Raw genomic sequence first — 15,182 nt, 5'->3', positions numbered from 1 at the left:
AAAAATAGATAAACCTCATCAAAATTAAAACCGTCTGCACAGCAAAAGAAATAATGAACAGAATGAGAAGGCATCCTACAAAATGGAGAAAAATATTTGCAATCATGTATCTTTTAAGGGTCTAATGTCCAGAATAAATAAAGGGCTACGACTCAACAACCAAAAAACAATCCAGTTAAAAAATGGGCAAAGGAATAGACATTTCTCCACAAAAAGATATACGAATGGCCAATAAGTACATCCAAAGATGCTCAACATCACTAATCATTAGGGAAATGCAAACTGATATCACTTCATATCCATTAGGGTGGCTATTACCAGTAAAGCAAAATAACAAGCGTTGGCAAAGATGTGGAGAAACTGGAACCCTTGTGCATTGCTGGTGGGAATGTAAAGTGGTGCAGCCATTATTGAGGACAGTATGGAAGTTCCTCAAACAATTACACACACAATTGCCACATGATCCAACAATTACACCTCTAGGTAGATACCCAAAAGAATTGAAAGCAGGGACTCAAAAGGATATTTGTATACCAATGTTCATAGCAGCAGCATTCTTCACAATAGCCAAACAGTAGCAATTCACATGTCCTTTGATGGATGAGTAGATAAAATGCGGTATATACATGCAATGGAATATTATTCAGCCTTAAGAAGGAGTAAATTCTGATATGCTACAGCACAGATGAATCTTTAAGACACTAGATGATTCCACTTATTTGACATACCTGAAATAATCAAATTCATAGAGACAAAGTGGAATAGCGGTTACCCAGGGTTAAGGGAAAGCAGAATGGAGAGTTGTGTTTATTAGGTACAGAGTTTCAGTTTGGGCTGTTGAAAATTTATGAAAATGGATAGTGGTGATGGTTGCACAACATATGAATGTACTTAATGACACAGAATTTTACATTTTAAAAAATGGTCAAAATCATAAATTAGGTAATATATATTTTACCACAATAAAAAAAACTTTAAAAAATTATATACATACACTCATAACCACAAACTAGTGGCACACCTCTGCAACTGTTGCTTTAAGAGTGTCAATAATAAAGATAACAGTTAACTGAGCTAAACAACAAAAAAAAAAGTTCATATATCAACAACCTAACATTACACCTTAAGGAACTAGAAAAAGAAGAGCAAACAACCCAAAACTAGCGGAAGGAAAACAATTGAAGTTAGGGTGGAGATAAAATGGAAAAATAGAGAATCAAGGAAATCAAAAGCTGGTTCTTTGAAAAGATCCGCAAAATTGACAAACCTGTAGCCAGACTGACTATGAAAAACTGAAGATGCAAATACCTAAACTCAGAAATGAGAGTAGGACATTATTACCAACCTCATTTAAATAAAGGAACAATTATACACCAACAAATTAAATAATCTGAATGAAATGGAAAAGTTCCTAGAAACACAATTTACCAAAACTGACTCGAGAAATAGGAAATATGAACAAGCCTATAACAAGAGGTTAAATCAGTAATCAAAAACCTCTCAACACCAAGAGTGGATCCTAACGTGAGCTACGGATGTTGGGTGATGATGTGTCAATGTAGGTTCATTGATTGCAACAAATGTACCACTTTGGTGAGGGATGTTGATACTGGGGAAGGTTTTAGGGATGGAGGGAGCAGGGGATATATGGGAACTCTCTGTAATTTCTGCTCAACTTTGCTGTGAACCTAAAACTGCTCTAAAAAATAAAGTATATTAAAAAACAAAAAACATCCCAACAAAGAAAAGTCCAGGACCAGATAGTTTCACTACTGAATTCTACCAACTATTTAAAGAATTTATACCAATCCACCTCAGTCCCTTCCTAGAAAATAAAAGCAGAGGGAACAGGGAACACTTCCTAATTCATTCTGAGGCCAGCATTACCCTGATACCAAAGCCAGACAAAGACACAAGAAAAAAATACTACAGAAAACTCTCTCTTACAAATACAGATGAAAAAAATCCTCACAAAATACTAGCAAACCAAATACAATATCATAGTAAAGGGATTATATACCACCAAGTGGTATTTGTCTCAGGAATGCAAGGGTGGTTCAATATAAGACTATCAACCAACGTAATATATCACATTACTAGAACAAAGAAGAAAAACCACATCATTTCACTTGACGCAGAGAGCATTTGATACAACCCAACACACTTTCATGATAAAAGCACTCAGAAAAATGGGAATAGAAGGAGTAAATAGAGGGAGGAATAAGAATAGAACTTCCTCAACTTCATAAAGGGCATTTATGGAAAACCCACAGCTAACATCATACTTAATGCTAAAAGACTAAAAGCTTTCCTCCTAAGATCAAGAACAAAATAAGGATGCCCAGGCAGAATGGAACGGCCACTGGAGACATTCTGTTCTGAGGAGCGGCCAGTGGCATGATGGAGCAGGGCCAGGGACCGCTTACACTTGAGATGGACCATGGAACAGCACATCCCAGAGGTGGAAGTCCAAGTCAAACGTAGAAGGACAGCCTCTCTACGCAACCAGGCGTGTCGCCTGTACCCGAGGTGGTCTCAGCAGCAGCAGCAAGTACCTGCGGTGGAATTCCATGTGGAACTGAGGCAGGCATTCTTAGCTGAGACGCCAAGAGGTGGTTAAAGCAGTATTGGAACACGTGGGTAGCTGATTCCAAGAGAAAAAAAACCAGCTTTCCCTTAGGTCTTAAGGATCCCAAAACTTTCCTGTAGGTATTGGACTTGGTGGAACAGCAATCATGACTGTGGGGAAGAGCAGCAAGATGCTGCAGCACATTGACTATAGGATGAGACGTATCCTGCAAGATGGCCAGATCTTCACTGGCACCTTCAAGGCTTTTGACAAGCATATGAACTTGATCCTCTGTGATTGTGATGAGTTCAGGAAGATCAAGCCAAAGAATGCGAAGCAGGCAGAGCGTGAAGAAAAACGGGTTTTGGGTCAGGTGTTGCTGTGTGGGAGAGAACTTGGTTTCCATGACTGTGGAGCGACCACCCCCCAAAGATACTGGCATTGCTCGGGTACCACTTGCTGGAGCTACAGGAGGCCCTGGAGTTGGCAGGGCAGCTGGCAGAGATGGTCCAGCTGGTGTTCAAATTCCCCAGGCTCCTGCTGGGTTAGCAGACCCTGTCCGAGGGTTTGGGGGCCATCCCAACAGGTAATGATCCCACAGGGAAGAGGCACTGTAGCAGCTGCTGCAGTTGCTGCTACTGCCAGCATTGCTGGAGCCTCAACTCAATATCCACCAGGATGGGGGACTGCCCCCACACCTGTTGGTCGAGCAACCCCACCTCTAGGAATTATGGCTCTTCCACCTGGTATACGATCACCCATGGGCCCACCAATTGGGCTCCCCCCTACTTGAGGGATGCCAATAGGCATGCCCCCTCCAGGAATGAGACCCCCCTCCAACAGAAATAAGAGGTCCACCTCCCCCAGAAATGCATCCAGCAAGACCCTAGGATACTATTGATCCTTCTTAGTCACTTTGTTTCCTGCAATGCGTCTTGTGAAATATGTGGAGTGTTCGTGAGCTTTTGTCCCCTCTGCTGCATTAATATTAGCTAATAAATGCATAAAGCAATTAAACTGTGGGGAAAAAAAAGACAAGGGTGCCCACTTTAACTACTACTACTCTACATTATACTAGACATGTTAGCCAGAGTAATCAGTCAACAAAAATAAATAAATAAAAGGCATCCCGTTGGATAGGAAGAAGTAAAACTACCCCTATTTGAAAATGATATTATCCTATATAGAGAAAATGCAAAAAAAATCACTGAAGAAGTTTAGCACTAATAAACAAATTCAACAAAGTTGCAGGGTATAATATCAATGCACAAAAATCATCTATGTTTGTGTTTTGAGTATACAACCCATAAACAAAATTAAGAAAACAATTCCATTTGCAATAGAATCCAAAAGAATAAATATCTATAAATAAATTTAACCAAGTAGGTGAAAGATTTGTACACTGAAAACTATAAAACATTGCTGCACTAAATGAAAAGACATCCTGTGTTTATGGATTAGAAGACAATATCATTAAGATGGCAATAGTACCTAAAGCCATCTACAGATTCACTGCAATCCTTATGAAAAAATTCCAACAGCTTTTTTTGTAAAAGAAAAATATTGTGGAATATTTAAATGCCAAATTGGTTTTTATCATTAAGGATAAACTTTAAACAACACAAGCCTAGTTATAATGAAATGCTAAATTGCCTGGTGTATGCTCAAAGTGCTATAGGAAGTTGAGACAGGATTGAATAGCTCTCTGTGTTTTCTAATTTAGGGTCAAGTGATTAAGGTACAAATACCCAGTTGATAAGTACCTTGTCTTCTGAAGCTTTAACAGAACTCCTACAGCAACTCTCCACTCCCCATCACACTTGTATGTTTGCCTTTGTCCTCCAGTCCTTAAGTGCTCTTACACATATCAAGGATACTGTTCTCCCACACGCTGGATTCCTGTATAGTCCTATATACCCACAAATGTCTACCAAGGTATGTAAGCTTTACAATATAACTAACAGAAAGGATTTTGCAATCATTCAGATCTCAGAATCTGTGAGCAAACTGCTCACCTCTGTACTTTGGTTTCCTCATCTGCAAAACAAGACTAATAGGGTTGTTATAAGGATTAGGTCAAATTATTTATGCAAAGCATTTACAACAGGCACATTATATAAACTCTCAATAAGAGCTGGATAATTTTGTATAACATACCCAAAATAGTATACATAATTGTTACTATCTTTTTTTTTTTAAAAGAACACGTGGAAGTAGGCCTAACCTACTGTTTAGCTTGCCATAGGTATTCAAATTCAAATCTGACATAATTAGGACTTTGTATCAGGCCTTGAACCAGGCTTGTTTAAGAGGTCACTCCTCCTGCCTTATGAAATGTTCTATTGCATTTTTTTAAAAATGATAACAGAAACTAATAATAGATATCTGTCCCTTTTTTGTGTCCGTTCCAGCTAGACATGTTAAAATAATTTAGAAGTAAAGGAATGTACAGTTTATTTGTTGCTCAATTTTTTGCATGGACTAAGAGGTGGTATAACACATTACAATGCTATGAGAGAAGAAATTTATTTTGCTCTAGTGTTAAAAGAAATAAGATAAATTCACTATCAACATTACCAAAAGATAAATAGCATTTCCATAATTTAGAGTATGACCAAAGCACACAGGCCATAAGAAATGATATCGAAAATTTTGAGGACAGCAGCTTCCAAATGAAGTATTTAATAGATACCTTCAGCTGTAATGATCAGTAAAACGAAAAGATTTGGCTTCTGACATATTATATAGGTGGTACTGTAACTGTTTAGAATGCTTTGCTTCCAGTCGGAGCTGTCTAGTTCTTTCTTTGACAGCTTGCTGCTCTGCTAGTTTTTCTATCCGTTTCCTTCTTAGCCATCTGTAGAAAAAGACATGAACAGACCTGTTGAGTACCAACCTGAATATACTCTTCATGCTATAAAGTTATTACTACAGACAAAGGAAATTCGATTTCTTTAGATTAAAAAGCTCTGTTCATAACACAAATTAGTATGAACTGAAAAATTTCAGGCTTATACCAAAGGCTCATACAAGGAAGCATAGTCACATTTAGAATCAAATGTTTGAAATTAAGTTTGTCTAATAAGGAAACTGCCAACTAAAAAAACTTTTTTAAGTAATAAACACACTATTTTACGTGACATAGGTCCTACCTTTTAAAATATGATTTTCTAAGCAAATAAGTATTTGATAGATACCAAATAACTTATTTTTTGCAACTAACTGTATTCTACAACATTACTTAAGCAGCATGCAGAATACCAGCATGCAGAAATGTCTCCTTGCTCTTCTTGGTGGAGAAATTATAGAGCTCTTGCTTTTCAGTGCATAAAATAGTTCTCCCTTAAAATGGAAAAATAAGCCTAAGCATAAGAAACATCAAAAAGGGTGAAGGAAGCGTCCACATTCTAACAAATTTGTCTATAAAACTTGCTTAGGTAAAATAACATTAAAAATAACTGTAGGGCTTCCCTGGTGGCGCAGTGGTTGAGAGTCCGCCTGACGATGCAGGGGACACGGGTTCGTGCCCCGGTCCGGGAAGATCCCACATGCCGCGGAGCGGCTGGGCCCGTGAGCCATGGCCGCTGAGCCGGCGCGTCCGGAGCCTGTGCTCCGCAACGGGAGAGGCCACAACAATGAGAGGCCCGCGTACCGCAAAAAAACAAAAACAAAAAAAAAAAACAAAAACTAACTGTATACTCACATCTCTGGTATGAAAGTGTGTACGTGGTGTGTGTGTATATATATAATTTTTTCAGAAATAAATCCAGACAAATAAATAACTGCATTAGTATAAAAGAGACTTAAGAAACCTCATAATCTAATGTTGTGTGGTTTTGAAATTGGATATCAGTTTGAGCAAATTAACTGTAGTCATTTAGGGGTCGATTGGGAAAAAAATGGTTATAGGTTGGATATTAGATGAGCTCATTAACAAAAATAAGCAGATTGCAGAACAGTATATACAGTATGATCTCAATTTATATTTTAAAACTGTAAATATATGTACAGAGAAATATCTAGAAGTTATGCAGTACAGTGCTAACAATAGTGATTCCTGGGTGATGAAAATGTGAGTTTATTCCCCTCCATTTCCACAATGCACATTCACTGCATCTATTATAATAAAAGGATATGTATATTTTTTAAAGAAGGAAAGGAAAGAAAGAGGCAAAGAAACTAAAAAAGAGAAAGATAGCAAAAAAGATAGAAAAGAAAGAAAGAAGTGAGCTTCAAACAACTGGACACAATATTCACTCCCTCTCCCAAGGTATGCTGGCAAAATTTTGAAGCCAGGTCTGTTTCCTCAGAATAAACCGGGTAATACAGACTCTTACCCAGGCAACTGAAGGGAGACCAGGTTTGCCTTAAGTTACCAAAATATGTGTCCAAATCTCCTTTTCATTTGGTCTGTACAGATCTTCCTCCTCAGCCTGACTGCTTTTCTTTACAGAAAAATATTTATTGGTAAATGCAACTCTTTATTAAGTTTTCCTGAGGACTGTGTAGGAGAAGCTGTAACCAATCTCTGGCCTATTTCTCTAAGAAATGAACAAATCAATCAACCAATCAATGGTAAGCTCTCAAAGGTTATCACACTGGTGCCATAAGAAACAATTTTAGTATTGAAAACTACCTTGAAAAAATGGTATAGGTATTACGCAAAGTATGGAGTTAAAGAATTTTCTCACATATTGTTAAAACTGTGGCTTTAAAATTGAATAGGTATGTAATGAGATCAATTTTTTTAAGTTTTATTGACTATATAACTTTCTAAAATGACCATGAGGAAGGGGGAAAAATGCCCTGCCTTTGACTTACTGTTTAAAGGCCCTTTCACGGCCTTCTGTTCCTTTAAAGAAGAATAAGCATTCCTCTTGCTTTCGCAGTTCTTCTATCTTTCTTTCTTTCAACTGTTCTTCGTGCTTTTTTTTAAGCCATAATCGAAAAGCTTGCTGTGGATCTCTGTTTTCCTGCTACTTACAAAAACAAGCTTTGCTTAATTTAAAGAAACCAAAACTACTTTTTGAGCCCCTGCCTATAAGACCCTATTCGGAACACATGTCCTACTCACCAATTTTTCATAATAATACCAATCTCATTACCTGTGCTCCTTGCATCCAAACCAAATACATGACCTTTGAACCAGCAACATTGATTACCCTTTTGTCAGAAAATTCAACATTGAACTCACTGCCCTCTGGCTTCTTTCAAAAGTCTTACTGAGGTAATCAATAAATGAAGGGCTAGATGCAGTGATTTGCAAACTTTTCAAAGTTGAGCCCTTTGACAAATAAAATAATTTTGCACAATGGCACATACACATAAAACATGGCTGAAGAAATGTTGGGGATAGGCAGTATGAGTGAGTTGAGGTCTTGGTATCAATTCCTGAAGGAAGCTCCATGGAAGCTCCACTGGAATTGAAAACCAATGACCCAACATTTGTGTTATTCAAACTTTCTTTTAAATTCTACTTTCGTTTTTAAGTTTTAAGAGCATCTAACTGCCAAGCCCATCTCCAAAACTGTAATTATTATTATGGAGTGTGGCAATGAGGATTTTCAACTATAAGAACTTTTTCGTAAGGATAACAGCCATGAGGATTTTGTCATAAGAATGGGCTAGTGGGAGCAGCTTATTGTATGGTTCTTCAAACTTCATGATGGATACTATATTCAGGCATAGCTGAAAGAGCTCTTATTTGGGAGAATAAAGAGAGCAAAGGGAAAGATTTGGGGCTCTTTAGTCTTGGGAAAAGCATGACTCACATGGATGCCTGGCTAGAACACAAAAGGAAAAGATTCATTCAATTAATACTTTCACCAAATATGAACTCTGTGATAGAGAAGACCACCTCCTACACCTTGCATTTTCCTTTATCTGTAACCCATATAGCCCAGTATGCTTCAGTCTAATTTATATAATTTATACAATTTAGGATCTTTGATGTATAATGCAGAACTTTGTGAGGAGGTCCCATGGACCTACAGGACCATTGCTGAACACCTAAAGTTTGGGAATGTCTGGAGATGACTAAAAAGCGTTCAGTCCGCAATTATAGATTAAAAGAGTTAAGAATTCAGAGATAAACAGGATTGATGGGTATCACTGTTCATCTATTTATTCAACAGCTATTTACAGAATATCTACTACACAGAGTATCTACATGCACATAGCTACCGGGATGCATCAAAGAAAAAAAAAAAAAAGGCCACAGCAGTGAGAGGCCCGCGTACCGCAAAAAAAAAAAAAAGAATAAAAAAAAACAAGCCTCCCTTTCTCATACATTCCATACCTGCACTATACAATAAAGAGTCACTAGTCACATGTAGCTACTTAAATTAAATAAAATTAGACAGTCACATTCAAATACTTAATAGTCACATTATGGCTAGTGGCTACTTTATTGTACGCTGCAGATATAGAATATTACCATCATCACAGAAAATTGTATAGGGCAGTGTTGTTCAAGATAAGGAGATGAAAATATATGATTGATTGACTGATTGATATGTCAGAGAGAGTAATAATGGGAGAGGTGAGGAGAAAGGATGGTATTTATCAATAGACAGAAAGTGAGGGAACCATTTATGGGATATCTGGAAAAAGAGTATTTCAAGCAATGGTAACAGGGCAAAGGTTCTGAGAAGGGATTATACTTGGCATGTCCAGTAAATAGAAAAAATCCACCGCAAGAAGAAAACTGGAAAATTCACAAATATGTGGAGATTAACAGGCTCCTGAGCAACCAATGGGTCAAAGGAAAAAAACGGATGGGAAGTCAAAAAATAGCCTGACACAAATGAAAAGGGAAGTACAACATACCAACACGTATGGGATGCAACAAAGACAGTTCTAAGAAGGTGAGATCAAAAAGCCAACCTAACTTTACACCTGAGGTGTAATTAGAAAAAGAGATATAAACGAAGCCAAAAGTTAGTAGAAGGAAGAAAATAACAAAGATCAGAGTGTAAATAAATACAACAGAAACTAAAAAGACAATAGAAAAGATCAAAGAAACTAAAAGCTGATTTCTTAAAAAGATAACTAGACAAACATTTACCTAGACTTACCAAAAGAGAGAGGACTCAAATTAATAAAATTATAAATGAAAAAGGAGACATTACAACTAATAGTACAGAAATACAAAGGATCATAAAAGACAATTATGAACAACTATAAACCAACAAACTGTAAAACCCAGAAGAAATGAATAAATTCCTAGAAACATACAACCTACCAAGACTGAATCAGGAAGAAAGAGAAAATGTGAATAGACTGATTACTAGTAATGAAATTGAATCAGTAATCAAAAATCTCCCAAAAACAAAAGCCAAGACCAGAGGGCTTCTAGAAAATCAACAGAAAAATTAATACCAATCCTTCTCAAACTCTTCCAATAAACAGAAGAGGAGAAAACACTTCCAACCCATTTTATGAGGCCAGCATAATGTGATACCAAAGCCAGACAAGGACACTACATGAAAACAAAATTAGAGGCCAATATGAACAGCGATGTAAGAATACTCAGTGTAATATTAGAAAAGCTAATTCAGCAGTATATTAGAAAGGATCATACACCATGATCAGGTGGGATTTTCCAGAGATGTAAGGATGGTTCAAATCTACAAATCAGTCAGTGCTATACACATTAACAAAACGAAAGATAAAAATCATATGATTATCTGGATAGATGCAAAAAAGCATTTGACAAAATATCTTTTCATGATAAAATCTCTCAAGAAATTGGGTATAAAGAGAATATACCTCAACATAATAAAGGCTATATATCACAAGTCCACAGCTAACATCAAACACAATAGTGAAAAGCTGAAAGCTTTTCCTCTAATATCAGGAGCAAGACAAGGATGCCCATTCTCACCACTTTTATTCAACACAGTATTGGAAGTCCTATCTGGAGCAATCAGACAAGAAAAAGAAATAAAAGGCATTCAAATTAGAAAGGAAGAAGTAAAACTGCTCTATTTGCAGATTACATGATATTATTATATTATTCTATATGATATAGAAACCCTAAAGACTTCACCACCCTAAAAATGTTAGAACTAATAAACCAATTCAGTAAAGTTGCAGGATATAATATCAATATTAGAAAATCAGTTGTGTTTCTATACAGTAACAACAATCTATCTGAAAGAAAATTAATTAAATAAGCCCTTTTAAAATAGCATCACAGGGCTTCCCTGGTGGTGCAGTGGTTGACAGTCCGCCTGCCGATGCAGGGGACACGGGTTCGTGCTGCAGTCCGGGAAGATCCCACATACCGCAGAGCGGCTGAGCCTGTGAGCCATGGCCGCTGAGCCTGCACGTCCAGAGCCTGTGCTCCTCAACGGGAGACGCCACAAGAGTGAGAGGCCCGCGTACCGCAAAATAAATAAATAAATAAATAAATAAAATAGCATCACAAAGAATGAAATGTGTACTTAGAAATAAATTTAACTAAGGAGGTGAAAGATCTATATGCTGAAAACAAAAAGACATTGATGAAAGAAATTGAAGAAGACACAAATGAATGGAAAGATATTCCATGCTCACGGACTCGAAAAACTAATACTGTTAAAATGTCCATACTATTTAAAAATTGGCCATATAATCTAAAAATTCATTATAATCCCCATAAAAAATCCAGTGGAATTTTTCACAAAAATAGAAAAAAGTCCTAAAATTTGTACAAGATCCAAATATCCAATGTAATCTTGAGAAAGAAGAACAAAGCTGGAAGCATCACACTTCCTGAATTTAAACTATATTATAAAGCTAAAGTAATCAAACACTATAGTACTGGCAGAATAGATACATAGATCAATGAAGCAGAACAGAGAGCCCGAAATCAACGCGTGCATATATGGTAATTAATTTTCAACAAAGCAACCAAAAATAACAATGAGGAAAGGACAGTCTTTTCAACAGATGAAATTGGTAAAACTGAATTGCTACATACAAAAAACTGAAACTGAACACCTATCTTACACCATACACAAAAATCAACTCAATATGGATTAAAGACTGTGTGTAAGACCTGAAACAGTACAACTCCTAAAAAGAAATATCAAGGATAAGCTCCTTAGCATTGTTTTTAGAAATGACTTTTTGGATTTGATAGCAAAACAAAGACAGCATAAGCAATAATTTTTAAATGGGACTACATCAAACTAAAAAGCTTGTGATCAGCAAAGGGAACTTTCAACAAAATGAAGAGGCAACCTATTGACTGAGATAAAATATTTTCAAACTATATGTCCAATAAGGGGTTATATCCAAAATATACAAGGAATTCATATAATTCAATAGAAAAAAAGAAAAAAGCCCAATTATAAAATAGGCAAAGGACTTAAATGGACATTTTTCCAAATAAGATATATAAATGGCCAACATGTACATGAAAACATGCTCCACATCACTCATCATCAGGAAAATGCAAACAAAAACCACCATGAGATATCATCTCATACATGTTCGGATGGCTATTATCAAAAAAGACAAGAGAAAACAAATGCTGGCAAGGATGTGGAGAAAAGGGAACCTTTGTGCATGGTTGGTGGGGATGTAATCTGGTATAGCCATTATGGTAAACGGTGTGGAGGTTCCTCAATAAATTAAAAATAGAATCATTATATGATCCAGCAAACGCACTTGTGGGTATATATCCAAAGGAAAAAAAAATTATCTAGAAGAGATATCGGCACTCCCATATTCGTTGCATCATTATTCACAATAGACAAAGTATGAAAACAACCTAAGTGTCTGTAGATGAATGAATGGAGCAAGAAATGTCACACACACACATGCACGCACACACATGAATATTATTCAGCCTTAAAAAAGAAGGAAATTCTATAACTTGCAATAACATGGATGAACCTGAACCTGGAGGGCATTATTATAAGTGAAATATGCCAGACAGAAACAAATACTGCATAGAACCATTTACATGTGGAAACTTAAAAAAAAGTCTAGTTCATAGACAAATGGAGAGTGGTGGTTATGAGGAACTGGGGGGTTGGGAGAAATAGGGAGAAGTTGGTAAAAGGGTACAAACTTTCAGTTATAAGGTGAAAAAAGTCTGAGGATCTAATGTATAATATGGTGAGTATAGTTAATAACATTGTATTATATAAGTGAAATTTGCCAAGAGAGTAGAACTTAAATCTTTTCTCCAAAAAGGGGGGAGGTGATGTATATGTTAATCAACTTAATGGGGGGAATCCTTTAATAATGTATATGTGTATCAAATCATGTTGTACATTTTATCTTACAATTTTATTTATTAATTATATTTCAATATAACTAAAAAAAAAAAGATCACACACACACACACACACACACACACACACACAAAGAAATAGAAACTTAAAAGACAAAAAACAACCTAAATTCCCTGAATGAGCTTAACAGTAGATTGGACATTGCCTAAGTGATGTCAATGCCAGAAGATAGATCAATAGAAATTATGCAAGCTGAAAAAAGAAAAAATGTTTTAACAAACATGACCTTAGTAACATCTGAGATAACAGCAAGTATTCTATCATATGTAAAACTGGATTTCCAGAATAATAAGAGAAAGATAATAGGGCAGAAAAAAATATTTGTAAAAATAGTGGCCAAAAATTTCCCAAATTTGGTATAAAACATCAACCTACAGATACAAGAAGCTCAGCAAAGCCCAAGTTAGTCAAATTCAAAGAGAGTCACACATCTACTCAACTGCTGAAATTCACATCAGAAAAGGTTTAAAGTAGCCACAGAAAAAACATTTCATACAAAGGGACAGTGATAAGAATTACAACTGACTTCTAATTAGAAACAATGGATGCAAGAAAACCACTGAACACCATCTGTAAAGTGCTGAAAGGAAAAATAAAAAAAACTGTCAACCCCAAATTCCATATCAAATTAAAAAAAAACTTCAAAAACAATCTATTTCTGATAAAGATTTAGGGTATACATATCATAATCCCTAAAGCAATGATTTCAAAAATAATTCAGAGGTATAACTAAAAGCCAATAAGAAAATAAAATGTAATTTTTTTTAAATACTTGATTAATCTCTGTAAGAAGGCAGAAAAAAGATGAATAATGGAGTTAAAAACAAATGGAACAAATAGAAAACAAATATCAAGATGGTAAACTTAAAACCTACCCTTACCAATAATTATAATTAAATATAAATGAACTCCTGTTAAAAGTAACAAATTTCTGGATTAAAAGATCCAAATATATGCTGTTTGTACAAGTAACTCTTCAAATATAAAGACAGATAAATTGAAATTAAAATATGAAATAAGCTATAACATATGCAAATGTTAAAGAAGGTTACTGTGACTTCATTAACATCAGGCAAAGTAGATTTCAAGATAAGAGGGACTCATAATGTGAAAATGTCATTCAATCAGGAAGACATAAATTTGTAAATGCATACACATGAAACTTTTAAAAATATGAAGCAAAACCCAATGGAACTAGAAGGGAAACAGACAGGTACACAATGATAGTTTAACATAACTTTCTCAGTGCTTCATAGAACAAAGAGGGGGAAAACAGTAAGGATATAGAAGATTTAAACAACATTATCGACCAACTTCAGCCCATTGACATTAATACAACACAACATCCAAATGTAGAATACAAAATGTATGCAAGTGTCCACGGAGAGTTCACCTAGATAGAGTGATGACATGCATACATATGCTTGCATATGTCTGTATATACATACAGTGCACACGTATCATTTATATATAACACTGACCAAGAGAAGCAAAGCTCATTACAAAGATGGAAAGACATTTTTAGCTATTTTTCCTTAAATGGCAATAAAAATTCCATCACCTAAAAGCATTTTTAATTCAATGTAAAATAGGTCATTCTACAATCTATATATTGTAAAGATATTTTCTGGAAACTATGACTCACATTATACAAAATATCCCACAGAAGTGACCAGCAAAATACACTTATTATCACAATGCATTAATAAGCCAAATTAATCAACTGCCAAAGTATACTATAGCTCGGCTTCAGCAGAGACAAAGTTCACAGAAGTTCTTCAGAATATTATTTGTTTATGATATAATTTCTAGCTAAAGTTAATTTTTGAGACAGACTTAAAATATAGCAAAAAATTAAAATTCCAAAGGGAAATATATAACCATGATATCTTCTAACCAAAAAATTTAAATTATGTTCAATGTGGCTCATGTTTTTAGCGAATACAATTCAAAGTTTTATTATCTCTAAATAGAACACAATAGAAAATTAAGGTATACATTTATTTTTACAAATGCCCAATAAAAATATAACATTAGGCTGAATGCCATGAGGCCTGAAGGTCCGTCATCCCCTGGGAAATTATCAGCAGAGCTGTCACAGGGGTTTTTCTTGGTCAGTGATTGAAACGTAAGCTCCTCTCAATTTCTTTACTCTTAAATACTACAGTAATGTGCTATCCTTCTAACCTACCCAATCTCGAATTCCTTTACTCCATCCAAAATCTTTTTAGTTTCTTCTCTATAATTCCCATTCAATAATATAAAGACTTCCAAACAACCCTCATTCTCCCAAACCATTGCTAGGACCCTGGCCTTAAACCTCC

At 35.6% G+C, this 15,182-nt stretch overlaps 2 protein-coding genes and 1 pseudogene across 4 annotated transcripts in view; 2 read left to right on the top strand and 1 right to left on the bottom strand.

Annotated features, from left to right (window-relative positions):
• Positions 1 to 1,535: 1,535 nt before the first annotated feature.
• On the top strand, positions 1,536 to 2,620 carry LOC117201264 (SNRPN upstream reading frame protein-like). The gene is made up of 2 exons (XM_033427970.2): positions 1,536 to 1,558; positions 2,410 to 2,620. Exons 1-2 carry the CDS (start codon positions 1,536 to 1,538, stop codon positions 2,618 to 2,620), a joined length of 234 nt encoding a protein of 77 aa, XP_033283861.1.
• A 97-nt stretch (positions 2,621 to 2,717) lies between these two features.
• On the top strand, positions 2,718 to 3,585 carry LOC101286876 (small nuclear ribonucleoprotein-associated protein N-like; annotated as a pseudogene).
• Positions 3,586 to 5,235: 1,650 nt separating this feature from the next.
• CCDC181 (coiled-coil domain containing 181) overlaps positions 5,236 to 15,182 on the bottom strand; it is a 28,089-nt gene continuing 18,142 nt past the window's right edge. For 2 of the 3 annotated variants that reach the window (XM_012532992.3, XM_049715804.1), the window contains exons 5-6: positions 7,391 to 7,545; positions 5,236 to 5,426 (exon numbers count right to left, since the gene is read on the bottom strand). In XM_012532992.3, the coding sequence (XP_012388446.1) occupies positions 5,264 to 5,426; positions 7,391 to 7,545 (318 nt within the window). In that variant the 3' untranslated portion in view covers positions 5,236 to 5,263. The remainder of the gene's footprint in view (positions 5,427 to 7,390; positions 7,546 to 15,182) is intronic. The other variant, XM_049715810.1, reaches the window with a different exon arrangement.

Source organism: Orcinus orca, chromosome 1, assembly GCF_937001465.1.
Source record: "Orcinus orca chromosome 1, mOrcOrc1.1, whole genome shotgun sequence".
Taxonomy (NCBI): Eukaryota; Metazoa; Chordata; class Mammalia; order Artiodactyla; family Delphinidae; genus Orcinus; species Orcinus orca.
This window is presented reverse-complemented; position numbering and strand designations above follow the sequence as displayed.

Coding starts and splice junctions, on each gene's coding strand:
- LOC117201264 (XM_033427970.2), top strand. CDS start 1,536: ATGTTGGGTGATGATGTGTCAAT. Junction 1,559..2,409: donor TTGGGTGATGATGTGTCAAT/GTAGGTTCATTG, acceptor ATGATGGAGCAG/GGCCAGGGACCGCTTACACT.